This window comes from Onychostruthus taczanowskii, unplaced genomic scaffold, assembly GCF_017590055.1.
Source record: "Onychostruthus taczanowskii isolate IOZ18803 unplaced genomic scaffold, ASM1759005v1 scaffold1, whole genome shotgun sequence".
Classification (NCBI taxonomy): domain Eukaryota; kingdom Metazoa; phylum Chordata; class Aves; order Passeriformes; family Passeridae; genus Onychostruthus; species Onychostruthus taczanowskii.
In genome coordinates, this window is record NW_024496525.1 from 7,394,182 (window position 1) to 7,408,652 (window position 14,471).

Sequence of the window (14,471 nt, forward strand, 5' to 3'; positions counted from 1 at the left end):
ACTGTCTACAGACAGCACTGACAAATTAACCACTGCCATTAAATACCTCAAACAAGCCCATGTAAATGCTCCCACTTCCAATATGAACAGTGTCAGCAAACACAAAGGTCAAGTAGAGTAAGACCAAAAAAAGCACCAGCTAGGTGAAGAAAACTCATATATGAAAATCTGTGACCAACCTCAGAAGTATCAGATCTGTCTGATTGAGGGAGACAAAGGTATTGTCTGTTTGCTTGTGAGCAGCTGAAACCAGCATATCCAAACCTCTCAGGGGTGGCAAAAGTTTGTACAGATGAGCCATGGAGGACTGCAGAATGTTGGACAAAGCATGTTCCTCCTTCACACTCCACACAGACGTCCAGATCCCACCTTAACTTTTGCATGCTTTGACTCCCTTGAGACCCGAATTTCAGCTGCTGTCTGCTCAAAAACTTCATCCAGAGAAAACCTGTAGCTGCTTGTCTTGACCACACTGACTACTCCAGGAAAAGCAAAATTACTATTTTGGCCTTTATGTCTTTTCAAAGTAAGAGTTTCCTACCTAAATATTCCTGTTTCTCCTTGGCCAGCTGTAGTCCTTGAGCTTCCAGGCTCTCAATCATGGCTTCTCCCAGTTGAGCGTTCTTCCAGGTCCTAGGGAGAGCAGGCAATGTAAGAGAGTTAAGGGCCCCACGGACTAGGATGGGGGACTCAGCCTAGCAGACTGCCAAGGAATTCAAACATGCAGACTCTCATCAGCTGGGACCATAATTCCCTAAAAGTTTTCTCCACAAATGAATTGTAGAAATTTCCCTGGCATTCAGTAATTTTTTTTTTTTTTTTTAATACATGGGCTGTATCTCAACCCCTCACAGCTATTCAAATGTTTTTTCCAGTATTTTGGAGATTTTTATATTGAACTTAATTTTGAAGGCTCCCCAGACCAATCCAGCACATTCACAGCCTTCAACTGCAACAGGATATACCTGGAACTCTTTAAATGACAGACTTTAGCACCAGATTTTAGCTTTTAACTCTAGTAACTTCCCACTGCCAGCAACACTGTCTTCTGCAGCCTTTCCAATATTTTGCTGTTAGAGTCACTCTTCCCCTTCAGACTTCAACCACTTCTTGAATTCTTTCTATGGCCTTTTACCTTCAGTCTTTCTGGTATCCATCATCCATCCTGGAACCAATCAACCCCTCCTCTGCTAAAGTTGTAAGCCACTAGGACTTGGTGTCTGGCCCTACACTGTGAGTCAAGTGCTTTTTCCTGACAACGAAGAACCAGAGATAAAAGCCAGAAAAGATGCTGGCAAGTAGGGAATGTTAAAGGAAGCAGGCATATTCAAAGAGCACCTTGTGTTACTGTAGGGCCACTGGCCAGAGGATCTCAAGGTCTCTTAAACACCTTATGAAGCAAAGCTAAAAAATGGCCTGTGGAGCAGATACCCATTACTGGTTGAGTTCACAGACAGGCTAGGCTTTAATACAGATATTAAACATCAAGGACAAGCACACACAAAAACCAAAAATAGAAGCAGAAATGGAGTTTGCTGCTCACTTCTATTCATGTTTCATTAGAAAAAAATCTACACAAATAAAATGCATAACATTAAAATATACCTAAAATTTATTCCAATACGTTTATATAGATGTGCATACAGGAACAGCAATTGCTGCCCAGAAATTCTGCCATTGTTGTTAAATCCTAAGGGATCTTATAAATATTAAATATCTGTAAAGCTTCCTGTACCAAGCCTCTTTGTGAACAATTTGAAATTATAGCTTTTTGGAAACTGTTAATTTGGCAATCTCCAATTTCAAGGCAAGCTGTACTTTGTCTCTTATAAAAGGCAGACGAATAAATTAAACACACACCACCCCAGGGACCAGGCACTTACAGCTCCAGCAGCCCAAGCTCTTTGCAGATATATGTGTTTCTTGTCAGCTAATGAGGCTATTTCTAAAGTAGAGAGGAAATTAGAATGCTAATTTAAAAGGTGCTGTTTTGCCCACAGGTAGATATCTTCATCTGGAGTGAGAACATGTGGGTATGAACGTGTTTTCTCACTAACGTTCCCTGTTACAGGACAAATCTGATCCCAGAGAGGCAAACAGGAGGGGGGGAATGACAGAGTTTATCATATGATTACATGGAGGGTTTCAAAACATCTGTAGCCTTTAAGGTGTCTGCTACAGATCCACTTTTTCAGGGCTCCCTCCCTTCCCCAGACTAACAAAACATTTCCCTGTCTTACTCAAAGGTTACTGCACCCACTGCTGTGTGACTTTGAAAATGCACTTGGATCACCATGCAGCATTTAAACTTTTATTCCTACATCTGCTGGAACCAGTGCTGGTGTAACCACAGCCACAGGGAGGAACCATTTGAGGGGCAAGCAAGAGCTTATTTTATTTTGTATTTCTTGCCAAGTGAGTTTTCATCAGAAAAAGCTACATTGCCTCAAGTATTGGAAAACACAGGGCCAGGAAGGTTCATGGGACATGTAGAAAGTCCCTGCCTGGAAAAAAAAAATCAACGCCAAAGCTGTAGAGAATCTCCATCACATATACACCTCAATCACTGTCTGTTCCAGTCCTTCTGCAGCACTGGGAATATTTCTTTAGCTTTCACTGCATTTTACCTTTCTTGGTAGCACCCACAGCCAATTTTTGGAGACACTTAGCACTTTATAGTCTGCAGTATGTAAGTAGTATGTTACTTTTTTTCTCCTGCATTGCCCACCAAGTTTACTTTATACCAGTTCAGGGAATGCTGCTGTGGACAGAGAGAGGTTATGTGTGCCCCTCTCCCCAACTTGAAGTAGCAAAGCCTCTCCAAGTGGGAAGAAAGCCTGGCACTCCGGGAGTCAGGGCTTTGTGCATTTCCAAAAAGCTTTCACAATCTGACAAGTGTGGCAAGTCCAAGCCACAACATTTTGGATGTGTGGGGATCCCATCAGTTCCCCTCTGCATTGAAGAAGCCATTTCCCTACCAGGGCAGGAGGCTTGGAAAGGAGTGAAGAACTGAAGGGATCACCAAGCAGACTGTGATGGTGGAGGCAATAACCAGTTTTGCAGGCACATACATATGATCCACCCCAGATGGAAAGAGACAGAGGACAAAATTGCAATAAAGGATAGAGGATATTTCCCAGCCTGGATTTGTTTTTCCTAATTCACCTATAGTCTATGGAGTTTGTTATGGGGTTGGGCTCTTTTTTTTTGCCTTTTTTTTTTTTTTTTAAGTTGTTTGGTTTTGGTTTTTTCGTTTGGTTCTTTTCTTTTTTGATCAGCTTTTAATAATGATGAAAACAGCAGGATGGCCCCAGCTAAGTGCTGCAGTGCCACTGGCAGTACAATCTCCATCTAGGAACAAAAGAACATTATAATTGCCTAGAATAATTAAACTGTATTCTTTTAGCTTTTCTATTCACTGCAGATCAATTTATTGGCCCATGCTGGCCTTTCTGACTGCTGTTGAGCTCCCAACCCGACCCCGTTAAATCACATAATCTGTGCTTTTCCTTGGTTTGCTGTATGATAGCAGCCACTTCTAGCTTCAGTTTTAAATGCTACTGCTGGAATATTAAAGCATGGGCTAAAGAAAAGGCTGGCTTGTGACAAATGCAGCAATGCAGGGCTTACTTACATACCCGTCCTCAGTTGTGCTGCCCTTCTTCCCTCTCATACACACCTGAAAGGTGAACTTGGTCCCAAATTATTGCCCTCGGCAATAGTTGATCTTAACATTGGCAAAGGCAAGTGCAGACCTGAGCTATTCAATAAAAATCTCCACACTGCTCAAGAGCTAACTCTGTTGGTCACTTCTCCTTGCAGTGGCCAAGGCTGCTCGTGCCATGGGGGTGGCAGACCTCTGCCTTGGGTCCTGTATCCCATGGGACTCCTGCTCCCATGAAACTTCAGGGACAGCTTTGTCTTGCAGCTCATACACTGCCACGGAGGGAACAGCTGGCCCCAGCACTGCAGCCAAGCACAGAGCCTGCAGCACAAAGCTTGGCTTGGGCTGATCCACCTCAACATTAGGTTCCCCATTAATTACAAATCTACATGTTGAGCCTCACAACATTGAAATTAACTGAGATATTGCCTTAACATGTACACATACATGCATACACTGGTATTACAAGTTCAATGGCTTCTGTCCCTACAGTGATAAGAGACCACACATGAAATGGAGCCAGGAAGGGCAGAGAAAAATGCTTATTGCTTTAAGCCTCATAGCTGAACAGCAGGCTCTGCCCTACAAACCCAGGAAGTTTCTGTATCTCATTTGGGAAAGTCAAATCCCTGTTTTAGTGTTATCTCTTCCTGCATCTGCTGAGATTTAGAAGAAGCCTGCTCTGGCTTTGCAGGACAGCTGCTCATTGCACTGTCAGGCCTGGGTGCTGGGGGATTGCAGAGCTGGAGGCCAACAAACTGCAAATCTCTCTCCAGCATTCTCAGCAGAGTGTGAAACAGTACTGAATGCAGAGAGCAACAAAACCCTCTCGCCCCTGCAGGTGGGCTGGAAATGCTTTGCTAACATTGCCTCTCCTGGGATTTAGGCTGCCTCCACATTTCACAATTAAACTGTTTTGAGAGGCCAAATCCTACTGCTGCATGGCATGAGCACCCACAGATCTGGGCAGAAGGAATGCACACCCCATGGACACAGAACTGCATCACAATTACTGTTATTGACCAGAACTGTGCTGGTGAGGTCCCTGCTCATAGCAGGACATAGAATCACACGGGCAGCTGCTCACTAGCTTCATGCCTTGCCTGTTCTGCTCTTACTTTACCCCAAATTCACACAGAGATGTTGTCTGACTCCCACATCTGTCAAGCCTTCAAACCTTGCTTCCCACACAAAATGGACCCACCTCTCAGAGGCACGAGAGAGGGATAGCAGCTGGAACTCAGTGTATCCGCATTTGGCAGATGACAGCCTGGGGTGGTGAACAGAGAGACACACTGCACACACACACTGCACTACAAGGTGGGAAGCTTTGCATCAGTTTTAGAGCACTCCCCTTTAGAGTAAGGATGGGTCCAGAAGGCAAGTAAAGCTCTCACTGTTTTTGAGAAGCTTGTCTGGCTCCTCATAGCCCTTCTAGTTCTAGTTAGCCTAGTCAGGCTTCTTCCTCTTTATCCTTTATACACCTACAGAGCAGACCAAAGCAAATAAGGAATGGAAAGAAGCTTACACTTTTCCAGACTCCTGTAGCATCTCCAGCCACTGAGCCTGCTCAAACTCTGATTCGGCTGCTAGAACAATGTTACCCTGGAAGAGGGGAGGGGGAAAAAACCCAGATTAGAGAGGCTGGTGCCTTATGCACCTCTGTGCACTCCTGGCATGAACTGGACACAGTGTGCTGGGAGGAATGTCCACCACAGCCTTCCACCTCCTCAAGAAGCATCACACGGGAGCAAATACGACCTAGGCCTACCACACATTGGGAAGTGTGCACACAGCAAACAGCCACAGCTGGAATAACTCTGATAGGGCAACATGGGCTCTAGGGCTCCTGAGAATTTGTTCACTGGTGTGCTAGTATCCTAAAACCTGCTGTCAGAAAGTGCAAGTTTCCTTGTTGATTGTCAAAGCAGCAGCAGCAAAGTGTTGAGGGGACTTGGGATGCTAAGTCACCCTTGCCCTCAGGATAGTCTGTCCAGAGAGGGTAGGCATACCTTGGAGGGGAGGGAAAAGTCTGCCAGTCCAGCTCTGCTCATCAGCATTAACCTGTTCTGTGGTGTTTGGAGCTTTTTAGAAGAAAAGAAATCTACTTACATGGAAGTCTTCATGAGAGATCTTTATGGCATAAGGCATGTTGGCCTCTTCTTTGGGCTCCACAATGCAGCCTCCCAGGGGTATGACACCCTGGAGATAAACCAGAGCACTCTAATCAGTCAAAAAAATCAAGTATAACTATCAACTAACCAGGAGCTGAACTTTCAGTCACTTTGTTGGCCCCTGCCCTGCCTTGGCTATCCCGGGAAGTGCAATACACACAGTTCCTGCAAAGCAGAGGGACTCATCACCCCCAGGAAACCCACAGCAGGTATTTGGAAGGGGGTAAGGATGGCAGTCCTGCCTTCAGCACAGAGGGAAAGCTGTTAGCTAGAACATGGAAGCAGAAACTGTTTCATCAAGGAGGAAGTGATCTCCCAAGAGGGGCAAACCTTGCAGATTCTCATGGAAGAGGCTGTGCATTCATTGCAGTCACTGACAGCAGTGAAAACCCCACAGTGCTGTGTTGGGCAGGCAGCTGGCTGTGACAACCAGGATGGGTGGAATCAGCACCTTAGGAAGCTCATGTGCTACATCAGCCTGTAGTGACTGCAGAGGACAAAAGCAGCCCAGAACACAGGGTCCTCTGGAGCTACAGAGGCCACTCAGGTACTGAGGGCAGGTGGGCCATCAGCTGCTGTCGAGTGCAAGCAGAGGTTAGGAACAAGAAGCAAACAGAGCTCTTAGTCCCACCACTGGCTTTGCCAACATTATTTTTATAGCCACAAGATTAGTTGATTAGATCATGAAAACAAGGGAATATATCTACTATCAGGTAATAAAAACCAGAAGTCATATGCCTGCAGAGTCATTAAATGTCCTGAAAAGGTGCCAACATGATTCCTTCTCTTTTGAGGCTTCCCTGAACCTGTGAGATGTCTGAGGCTTACTGAGACTTACCTCTTCACCTGCTGGGCCCATGGAGAAAAGGGGAGGGAATGCTGGAAACAGAATAACTCCTTCCTTGTGCAAACACTGCTCACCTTGGGATGGATATTGAAGTATTTATTGCTTTCAAAACTCTTCTTCTCACTCTCAGCATAGTACAGCAGGAAGCTTTCCTTAATGATGAAGAACCTTTAAGACAGAGAAGGGAAATACATTCTGGTGAAATGAGGGTTGTGGTTCACAGCACAAGAAAACTCCCACCTAACTAAAGCTGCTTTCTGAGCAGGAGAGTTTACCACTCCCACCTAAGACTAAGGTGAGGTGCCTCACTTCTGCTCACAGCCAGGAGCTGGTGCTTAACAGCAAGTGCCAAGTTGAGGTACTTTGTGCTTGCAGTTCACCCCAGCAGGCAGCCTCCAGAGCTGAGGGCAAACCACATGCTCACAGGGCACAGGGACAGCACTCTGTGCCCCAGACAGGACCACAGACCTTTGGTACCTCTATGTGTGTGCCCTCTCTAGCTCACATGTTGAATTCAACCTATTGGAGAGAGCTGCTCTTTTATTCAAGGGTCTCTTGCATGGGCTGAGACCAACTAAATGCTTATTTTGCAATATGCTGCCTGCCACCCTCTTGCCTCCCATCTCAGCATAAGCCAGAGGGAAGTGTTTCCAGTCCAACAGAGAACCACAGTCTAGCATCCCCAGGCGACTCTCGAGGCAAAAATTGGCCACCAAAGCACTCAGGAGCAGAAATAAATTTGAGAGATATTTTTAAGCAGAGCACCTGGCAAACTCTCCTGTCACTGACCTTCACAACTACAAAGGAAATTGAATATTCTTTTTCTCATATGTGTAACATTAAAATAGGCCTTGTTCTGCTCACTTAGCCTTAGGTATGCTCTGGTGATCATTGTGTAGTAACCACAAAATATCACAGCTTCTGTAAGCCAAGCCTCTAACTTACTGGAGTGCATCCTCAAAATTATGATTAAAGGAGTGCCACCTTTAACTTATTTGGATTTTGGAAATGCCCCTGGGAGTGTCCCTCCTCTCTTCAAAAATTGAGGTTGCACATACTCTGCAGGCAGTGGTACAGGGGAGAGATACCTGACTTAGTTTCAATTTGGTCTAAATCTCTGCAGCACTCAAAAATTATGAAGAGCAGCTGAAAAAAAAAAAATGGGAACAAGTGTAGTAGGGAGGTTTCAAAAGAGCAAATGACAAAGAAAATGTTTTGTTCTGTTCTGTACATATTTTCTGACATGAGAAAGAGGGATTTGGGAAGAAAGTGAAAGGCAAGAATGTGAAAATTATTTAAAAATTCCTTTTTGCTCTTCACAAAACACAGCTGTGTAAATGACTTTCATGTGGTCATGAGGGCAAGAGATCATGAGGAAATTTGAAGGGATAAGGCACCTCCATGAATAATAACATTCCCAAGAAATCCTCCTGTTTCTGGGAGGGAATAAGAGAAGACCCCTACTGGCAGTGCTGCCCACTACCGGGCATTGCTGCACCATTCCTTGGAGCCACCATTAGTAATGGGCTAGAGGCTGACGGGGCTGATCCACAAGGACAATTCTAATGCCTTCATGCACCCCCATCCCCCCCCCAGACCTCTCCTGAAGTGAACGGATTGTCTGATGGAGCCAAGTCCTTCCTCCAGTCCAGATGAGTACAGAAATCTGGTACCAGTTTATTTCCAAAAGCTAAAGAAAGATGTTGAAGCTGGCAGAGAATTATCATAATAAAATAATATGTATCATTATTAATAATTATTATTATTTTACTTGGGTGAAAACTTTACTGCTTCCATCAGCTTCTGTCTCATGGTCTTCTGCTATGGCTCTGGCAACACAGATGAAATTGCCAAATGCCATGGAAACAGACCACGGGCTCTTGGGGCAATAAAAGAACAAAGCTAAACTTCTCCAAGTCTGCAGCAGACTCAAGTTCTGGACCACTTAGTACCTTCTCCAAAGTGTTTGAAAGTGACAGTCATTGAACAGGTACTTATTTACATCCAGAAATCTTCAGAACATACAAACACCAGCAGCAGTTGTTGTTCCCCAGTTTTTTCTTCTCCTTGCCCTCTCATCTGTACCTGTTCATGCTGCCATCAGAGGTGGGGAGAAGCAGGCACTTGGCCAAGGCAGACATCAGAGACCTCCAGAGAGCAGACAAGATTTGTTCCTGGTTCCTCCTGTCCACATCACTTCTGTGAACAGCAGCCTTGTGCCTTTCTGATTAATTTTCCTCGCATCTCTGGTTGTTAACTCTATATAAGCAAGTTTTCCTTTGAGTAGCTGCATCTTTCTGTTTTCTTCAACTCTATGCTCAGTTCAAGGAGGACTTCATTCTTTAGAGAGAAATGTGGCTCATCTGCACAATAGACACAGAAATGACATCTTAAAAGAACAAACCTGCCTGCCCAATGGCCTGTGCTTGGTCCAGTGAGTCACAGGGAACCAGATACTGTGGGCACAAGTATGAATCTAGAGATGCCAGAAGTCAACACACCACATGAAACAGAGAAAGTCAAATCATCACTTTCAACACTCTTTTCAGTCTGACTAATCTCAAGAAACATTTGCTAGACAGGTAAATATATTGATCTTTAACTCTGTGTGATTTTTTAATCTAAATGTTATCCCCCAGTTAAAGACAGGGTTTAGTTTGTTACATACTTTTTATAACTCAGTGCTGATAATCCTCATATTATAGATTATTCTTCAATGAAAACCAAAATCAAAGTAAAAATAAGAACAAAACATAGCACAAATCTCTGAAAATTGATGTGTCTCTCACAGATAAATTAACTTTTAGATCCCTGATCTCAGAGATGTGGAGAGAAAATATGGGAGTTTGGAATGAAAATATACAAAATAAGAATTTAAAATAAGAAAAGTAATGAGGGAAAAACATTGAAAATTTGGTTAGCTTGTGCACATAATGTATTTATGCTCAGATCATATTTCCTCACCTATCCTTACCTGGAAAGCAACACTGAGCAACCAAGACCATCACTTTAAATGACCTTCAGGACAGAGTTTCCATGCAACAATCCAGGGGCAATTGATGCAGCATGGTGAAAAGAGGGATGAAGTAAAATAGAGGAGAGTTACAAGACTCAAGAGCAGGTTGAAGACTAAAGCAGCAGCCAGGTGAATAAGAGCAGAAAGAGAAAAGATGCTCAAGGGAGAATGGGGAGAGACACTCCATTAGGACTGTGATTGGAGGACTGGAGACACTGAACATGTGTCTGAATTAGGCAGCAGGAAAAAAGGGACAGGGGAAGATTTTGAATACAAACAAGAACCCAAAAAAGGAGCAATTTAAAAACAGAGCAGAGCTCAAAACCTTGGAGAACAGCAGCAAAGGTGTGAGAGGTGAGACAGCCTGTCACAGCCACACTCCACAAGCAGCACAGGTAATACAAGAGCCATTCATGTGGTCAGCTGCTGTGGTCACCCATCCCTGCTGCTGGATCCTGCCCTAAGGAACCACTGAAACCACAGTGTAATTAAACCGGAATAGCAGAGGAATGGTAACAATTTGAGTGACTCGGATATAAAGCAGAAACAACAGCTCTGTACTGGACAAATTGAGATACCTGATCTCTGTGGAATAAGTACTCTTTGTATCACAGAAGGCTAATGAAATTAATTAGCTAATCTTTGTACAAGTTTTTGACATGACAATGGCCTAGATGAAGTAGTTACACTATAAAACCGCAGCAGTCTCCCAGGTCCTTTATTCCGACGTTGTTTCTCTGGGCCAGGAGCACAGGGGGCAAATCCCATTTACTAGATCAGCCCAGTGCTCTATCCCCGGGGACAGCTCAGGGAAGCGATGGGCAAATGATCTTTATCATTTGCATGAAGATCAGAGTTCACAGAACCTGCCCCTCGCTCTTCCTCTCCTGACAGCTCCAGGCTTCCCCGCCTGCCCCGGCACCCGGAGCACACCCAGCCTGGCTGGGAGCGGGAAGAGGCTCAGGATGCTTAAATGGGAAGAGTACAAGGAGCAGAGGGAAGCACACGCTCTCGCAGCCCCGCTGTCTTGGCAGCCCCTGCTGCCCTGTGCCGCACGCTGCTCTGCAGCTGTGTGATTCCCGGGGGTTCTGAGCAGAAAGCAGCCATAAACAATTCCCTTTTCCATCTGTGACCACACGCAGTGACTGTTAGTAGCCACTGTGGAAAACAAGGTTATGTGCCTGCTTTGCAATGCCACAGACAGGACTGGTTCAAGAAAAGACAAAAAAATTCTTTCTTAACTGTGCTGTCTTTCCCTCCTTCCAAACTGTCATCTCTGATGGATTTATGGAGAGATATAGGCATATTTTCTGTTTTGTTCTCTCTTCTTGTGCTTCACCTTGCTTTTCTATGTTCAGTTGTTCACCAAAGAGATGCCCCTTCCTGGCACTGTCTCATTGAACCCCTAAGTCTCATTCATGGATGGTGACAGTTCAGAGCCTGATATTTCTATATGGGACTGGGATTATTCATAGTAAAGGATATGCCACTTCCATGCTGGAAAGCTACAGCACGCTATTCATGCCATATCCAGGGTGGGTACACACATTATGAATTTCACTCCAGCCTCTGTGCCAGGCTGATGCCATTACCAGTAAAACTTTTGTAGTAGGAGAGGCTAAATTGCTTGTTAGGCATTGGAAGGAAGAATGGGGTGCAGTTGTTTGGAAGGGGAGGACCATTACTCAGGGACCGAGAATATCATTTTCCAAAGCCACTTCAGCAGTGACCCAAGCTTAGACTGCTCAAAAGTACCAGTAAATTCAGAAGACAGGTGCTTCTCTGTTGGAGGGATATCACTTTACAAGGAAAGAAATGCACATTAGGAATAGAACTCCCTTTCTTTAAGGGATAGGCATTAGGATGCCGCTAATGGCATTTCAAAAATCAAGCTCTGAAAGGCATCATGCTCAGATGTCAGACCTGGCAGATAAACACACCTACACTGGTCCAGTGCCGGAAACATCCAGCCCACTCTCAGACAGTACCTGAGGTAGCACACAAATATGTCATTTGGGCTTCAGAGCAGACTCCTTTTGCATGGGCAAAAGAAAGGACTGAAAATGCTCCAGACAGCTGCCGCAGGTCTAGTTCAGCTGTCTCCACAGGTGACATCAGATCTAGCCCTGATAAAACAAGGCTCTGCTATCCCTCCCTCCTCCCTGCATAACCTCTACTGCTGTAAAATTCCAAAACCTGGGATTTCCATCACCAAAGTACTGGCCACCATGCCTGAACACTTTTTCCTTGATCTGCTATCTAGTCAGATTCCATTCTTCCCTGAAACAGTTGCTTTTCTTCTCAGTTTCTCCAGAAGTATTGCTGCCACAGCCAAATGAATGGGATCAAGCCAGTAAATACCACATGTCTCCCATACAGACCTATCTTCATGGCTGATGGCACGATGAGATCAGTCCTCCCCTCACACAGAGTTTTATGTCCCATACCTCAGAAAGACTTTCCTTGGGAGTGGGAGTAGTACTGTTGTCCAAGATTTCAGGACAAAACCTACATTTATCGGAGACTAGGTCCTTAATGACATCATTATATAGTCATATATAATATGACATATATATATATATATATATATATATATATATATAGTAATTTTTTTCTTAATTTAACTGGAGTGGGAAACATCTCTTCTTTTCATAAAAAATTGTACTTGACCAGCTATGTGTTGGTGGGTATGGGAAGAAAGAGGGGGAAATGAATGAATTGCTCCTCATCTCCCCATAATGATTTGTTATAATAACATGCAAGGTTGTTTTACTTTAAAGCAAGTCTCTCCCATGATAAAACAAACAAACCAATAACATATTGTTCCTTCTGTTCAAGTCTTTTCACCCCAGTACTCACTTCCTTCCAAACCCTACAGATTCCATGTTCAACTTTAACAGACCTGTGTCTGGTCCCCCAGGACCCCCAGCTGCTGTGCTTGCAACTAACCTTCCACATCACCCCTGCCCCACAGTCACCTCCCCTTCTGCTCCCAGCTGCTATCACTAAAATATTTACCACTTGCTGAAGATGGGGTTGACTTCTAGGAATAGAACAGCACTAAATAAATGATGACAGTGGGAACAGAGATGGACCATTTGCCTGTAAGAAATTTTTATTAGGGAGAGCCTTTTAAAAATGCCTCCTCCATGGCAAATTACCTTTCCCTCTATTAGTCTGTCCACTTATTTTCTGAAACACAATCAGTTTCCCAGACATAATTCATTTATTTATCAATATTTGGGAGCTTAGTAGGGAGCATCAGCACAAATTCTTTTCTGGGTGAAAATAGGCTGTTCTTGGCATGGGAGGGAATAAGACACACACAGGTCAAAGACCGCTACAAACACAAAACTGCTTCCCAAGTAATGTTTTTTTTTCAGGCTATGTCATTTTCACAGACTAGGCAGCACTATGGTTATACAGAGAGCAAAGCTGGGAAAGCTGACTTTAGAAACGGACTGTTTGTATCTACACTGCAGACTGCAGCAAAGGTACTTACCCATGAAAGGTAAGTGCCAGAGATTCAGTGATTTGCATAAAGAAACTACACCAACTCTAAACTTAAAACCGACCCACCACTTCAGCATTATAGAGCATATTTCTGTCCTTGGCTAAAGGTTATAGCAAATGCTTTCCAGCTTCAAACTTCCTGGCTGCTGACAGACAACATCCAGCAGCTTACAACTCCCTAACACCAGATGGGAGAGAATTCAGAGCCACCTTCTCCCCAGGGAAGAGTCTGCATGTGCTGTTCCCAGCATGCCGTCAGTGCCAGGCAGCACAGCAGTACTGGAGCTGTGCACAGATCCCTGCAGACCACACACACACACTACAGACCCACACGCAGTCAGCTCAGCCCTGCCATCTCGCACCCGAAGGACTCAAAGAGCTTTGAGTGCCAAAACAAAAAGGTCAGGCAGTTTAGAGGCAAAATACATGAACAGACTCTTCCCCTTTAATGAAACTATCATAATTATTCAGAGGAGGCAGCTAGTCTCTATTACCACCCTGAAGTGCACATAGCACAGATAAAGAAGAGAGCACAACAGGGTGCCACATGTGTAAAGCAGGCTCGGAGCAGCAGGGAAGCTATGCCCCAAGTTTTACCCCGAGCCTCTGCCTGGCTGGCTGCACTTGAAGAGCTAAGCACTCAGTCTCTTAACTTATCCCAGAACACTTCAGCTTTGTGTTTCACCCGAGCATCCCTCAGCAGCTGTGGCTTACCTCCTGGACCATTTGGCTGACTGCCTCCCAAAGGGTCTCTTCCAGAGCACACCGTACAGCTGCACTTTGGTGCTGATGTCCAGAGCATCCGAATCTGCCTGCTCCATGGATGGAGAAGGGGAGACAGAACTGGATTTTGAAGCAAACATTATAGATGGATCTGGTTCTAACTCACCCCCTCTGCGTGGCAGCTCAGGGAATCCGATTAAATGCAATGAACCAGCAGGATGTAACCAGCCCAGCAGACAGAGAGACTGGGCTTTGGTTTGAATCAATAACTTGACTGCTCAGCACTCAGTCAGTAACTCTCCCCCTGATGCACAGATGATGAGAGTTTTCTCATTGCGTATTACTTCCTGATGCATTGCAAACAGCACACATCCCAGCCCAAGGGAAAAAGAAGAGTGAAGAGAGTCAGACATCAGAAACACAGAGAGGCAGAAAGAGCTCGTCAGAAAGAAAGCTCCAGCAATAACATAAGCCAAAATACCTCTGCACCAGAGCCAGCTTGGAAGGTTATTTCACTCGACATTGCAGCACTCC

General features: G+C 44.7%; 1 protein-coding gene across 2 annotated transcripts in view; it reads right to left on the minus strand.

The window, feature by feature from the left end:
• The window catches only part of PLEKHD1 (pleckstrin homology and coiled-coil domain containing D1), a 28,053-nt gene extending 13,976 nt beyond the window's left edge, over positions 1–14,077 (minus strand). For both annotated transcript variants that reach the window (XM_041396763.1, XM_041396773.1), the window contains exons 1-5: positions 13,929–14,077; positions 6,760–6,853; positions 5,777–5,866; positions 5,193–5,269; positions 542–633 (exon numbers count right to left, since the gene is read on the minus strand). In XM_041396763.1, coding sequence (XP_041252697.1) covers positions 542–633; positions 5,193–5,269; positions 5,777–5,866; positions 6,760–6,853; positions 13,929–14,077 — 502 coding nt within the window. The remainder of the gene's footprint in view (positions 1–541; positions 634–5,192; positions 5,270–5,776; positions 5,867–6,759; positions 6,854–13,928) is intronic.
• Between the last annotated feature and the right edge of the window lie 394 nt (positions 14,078–14,471).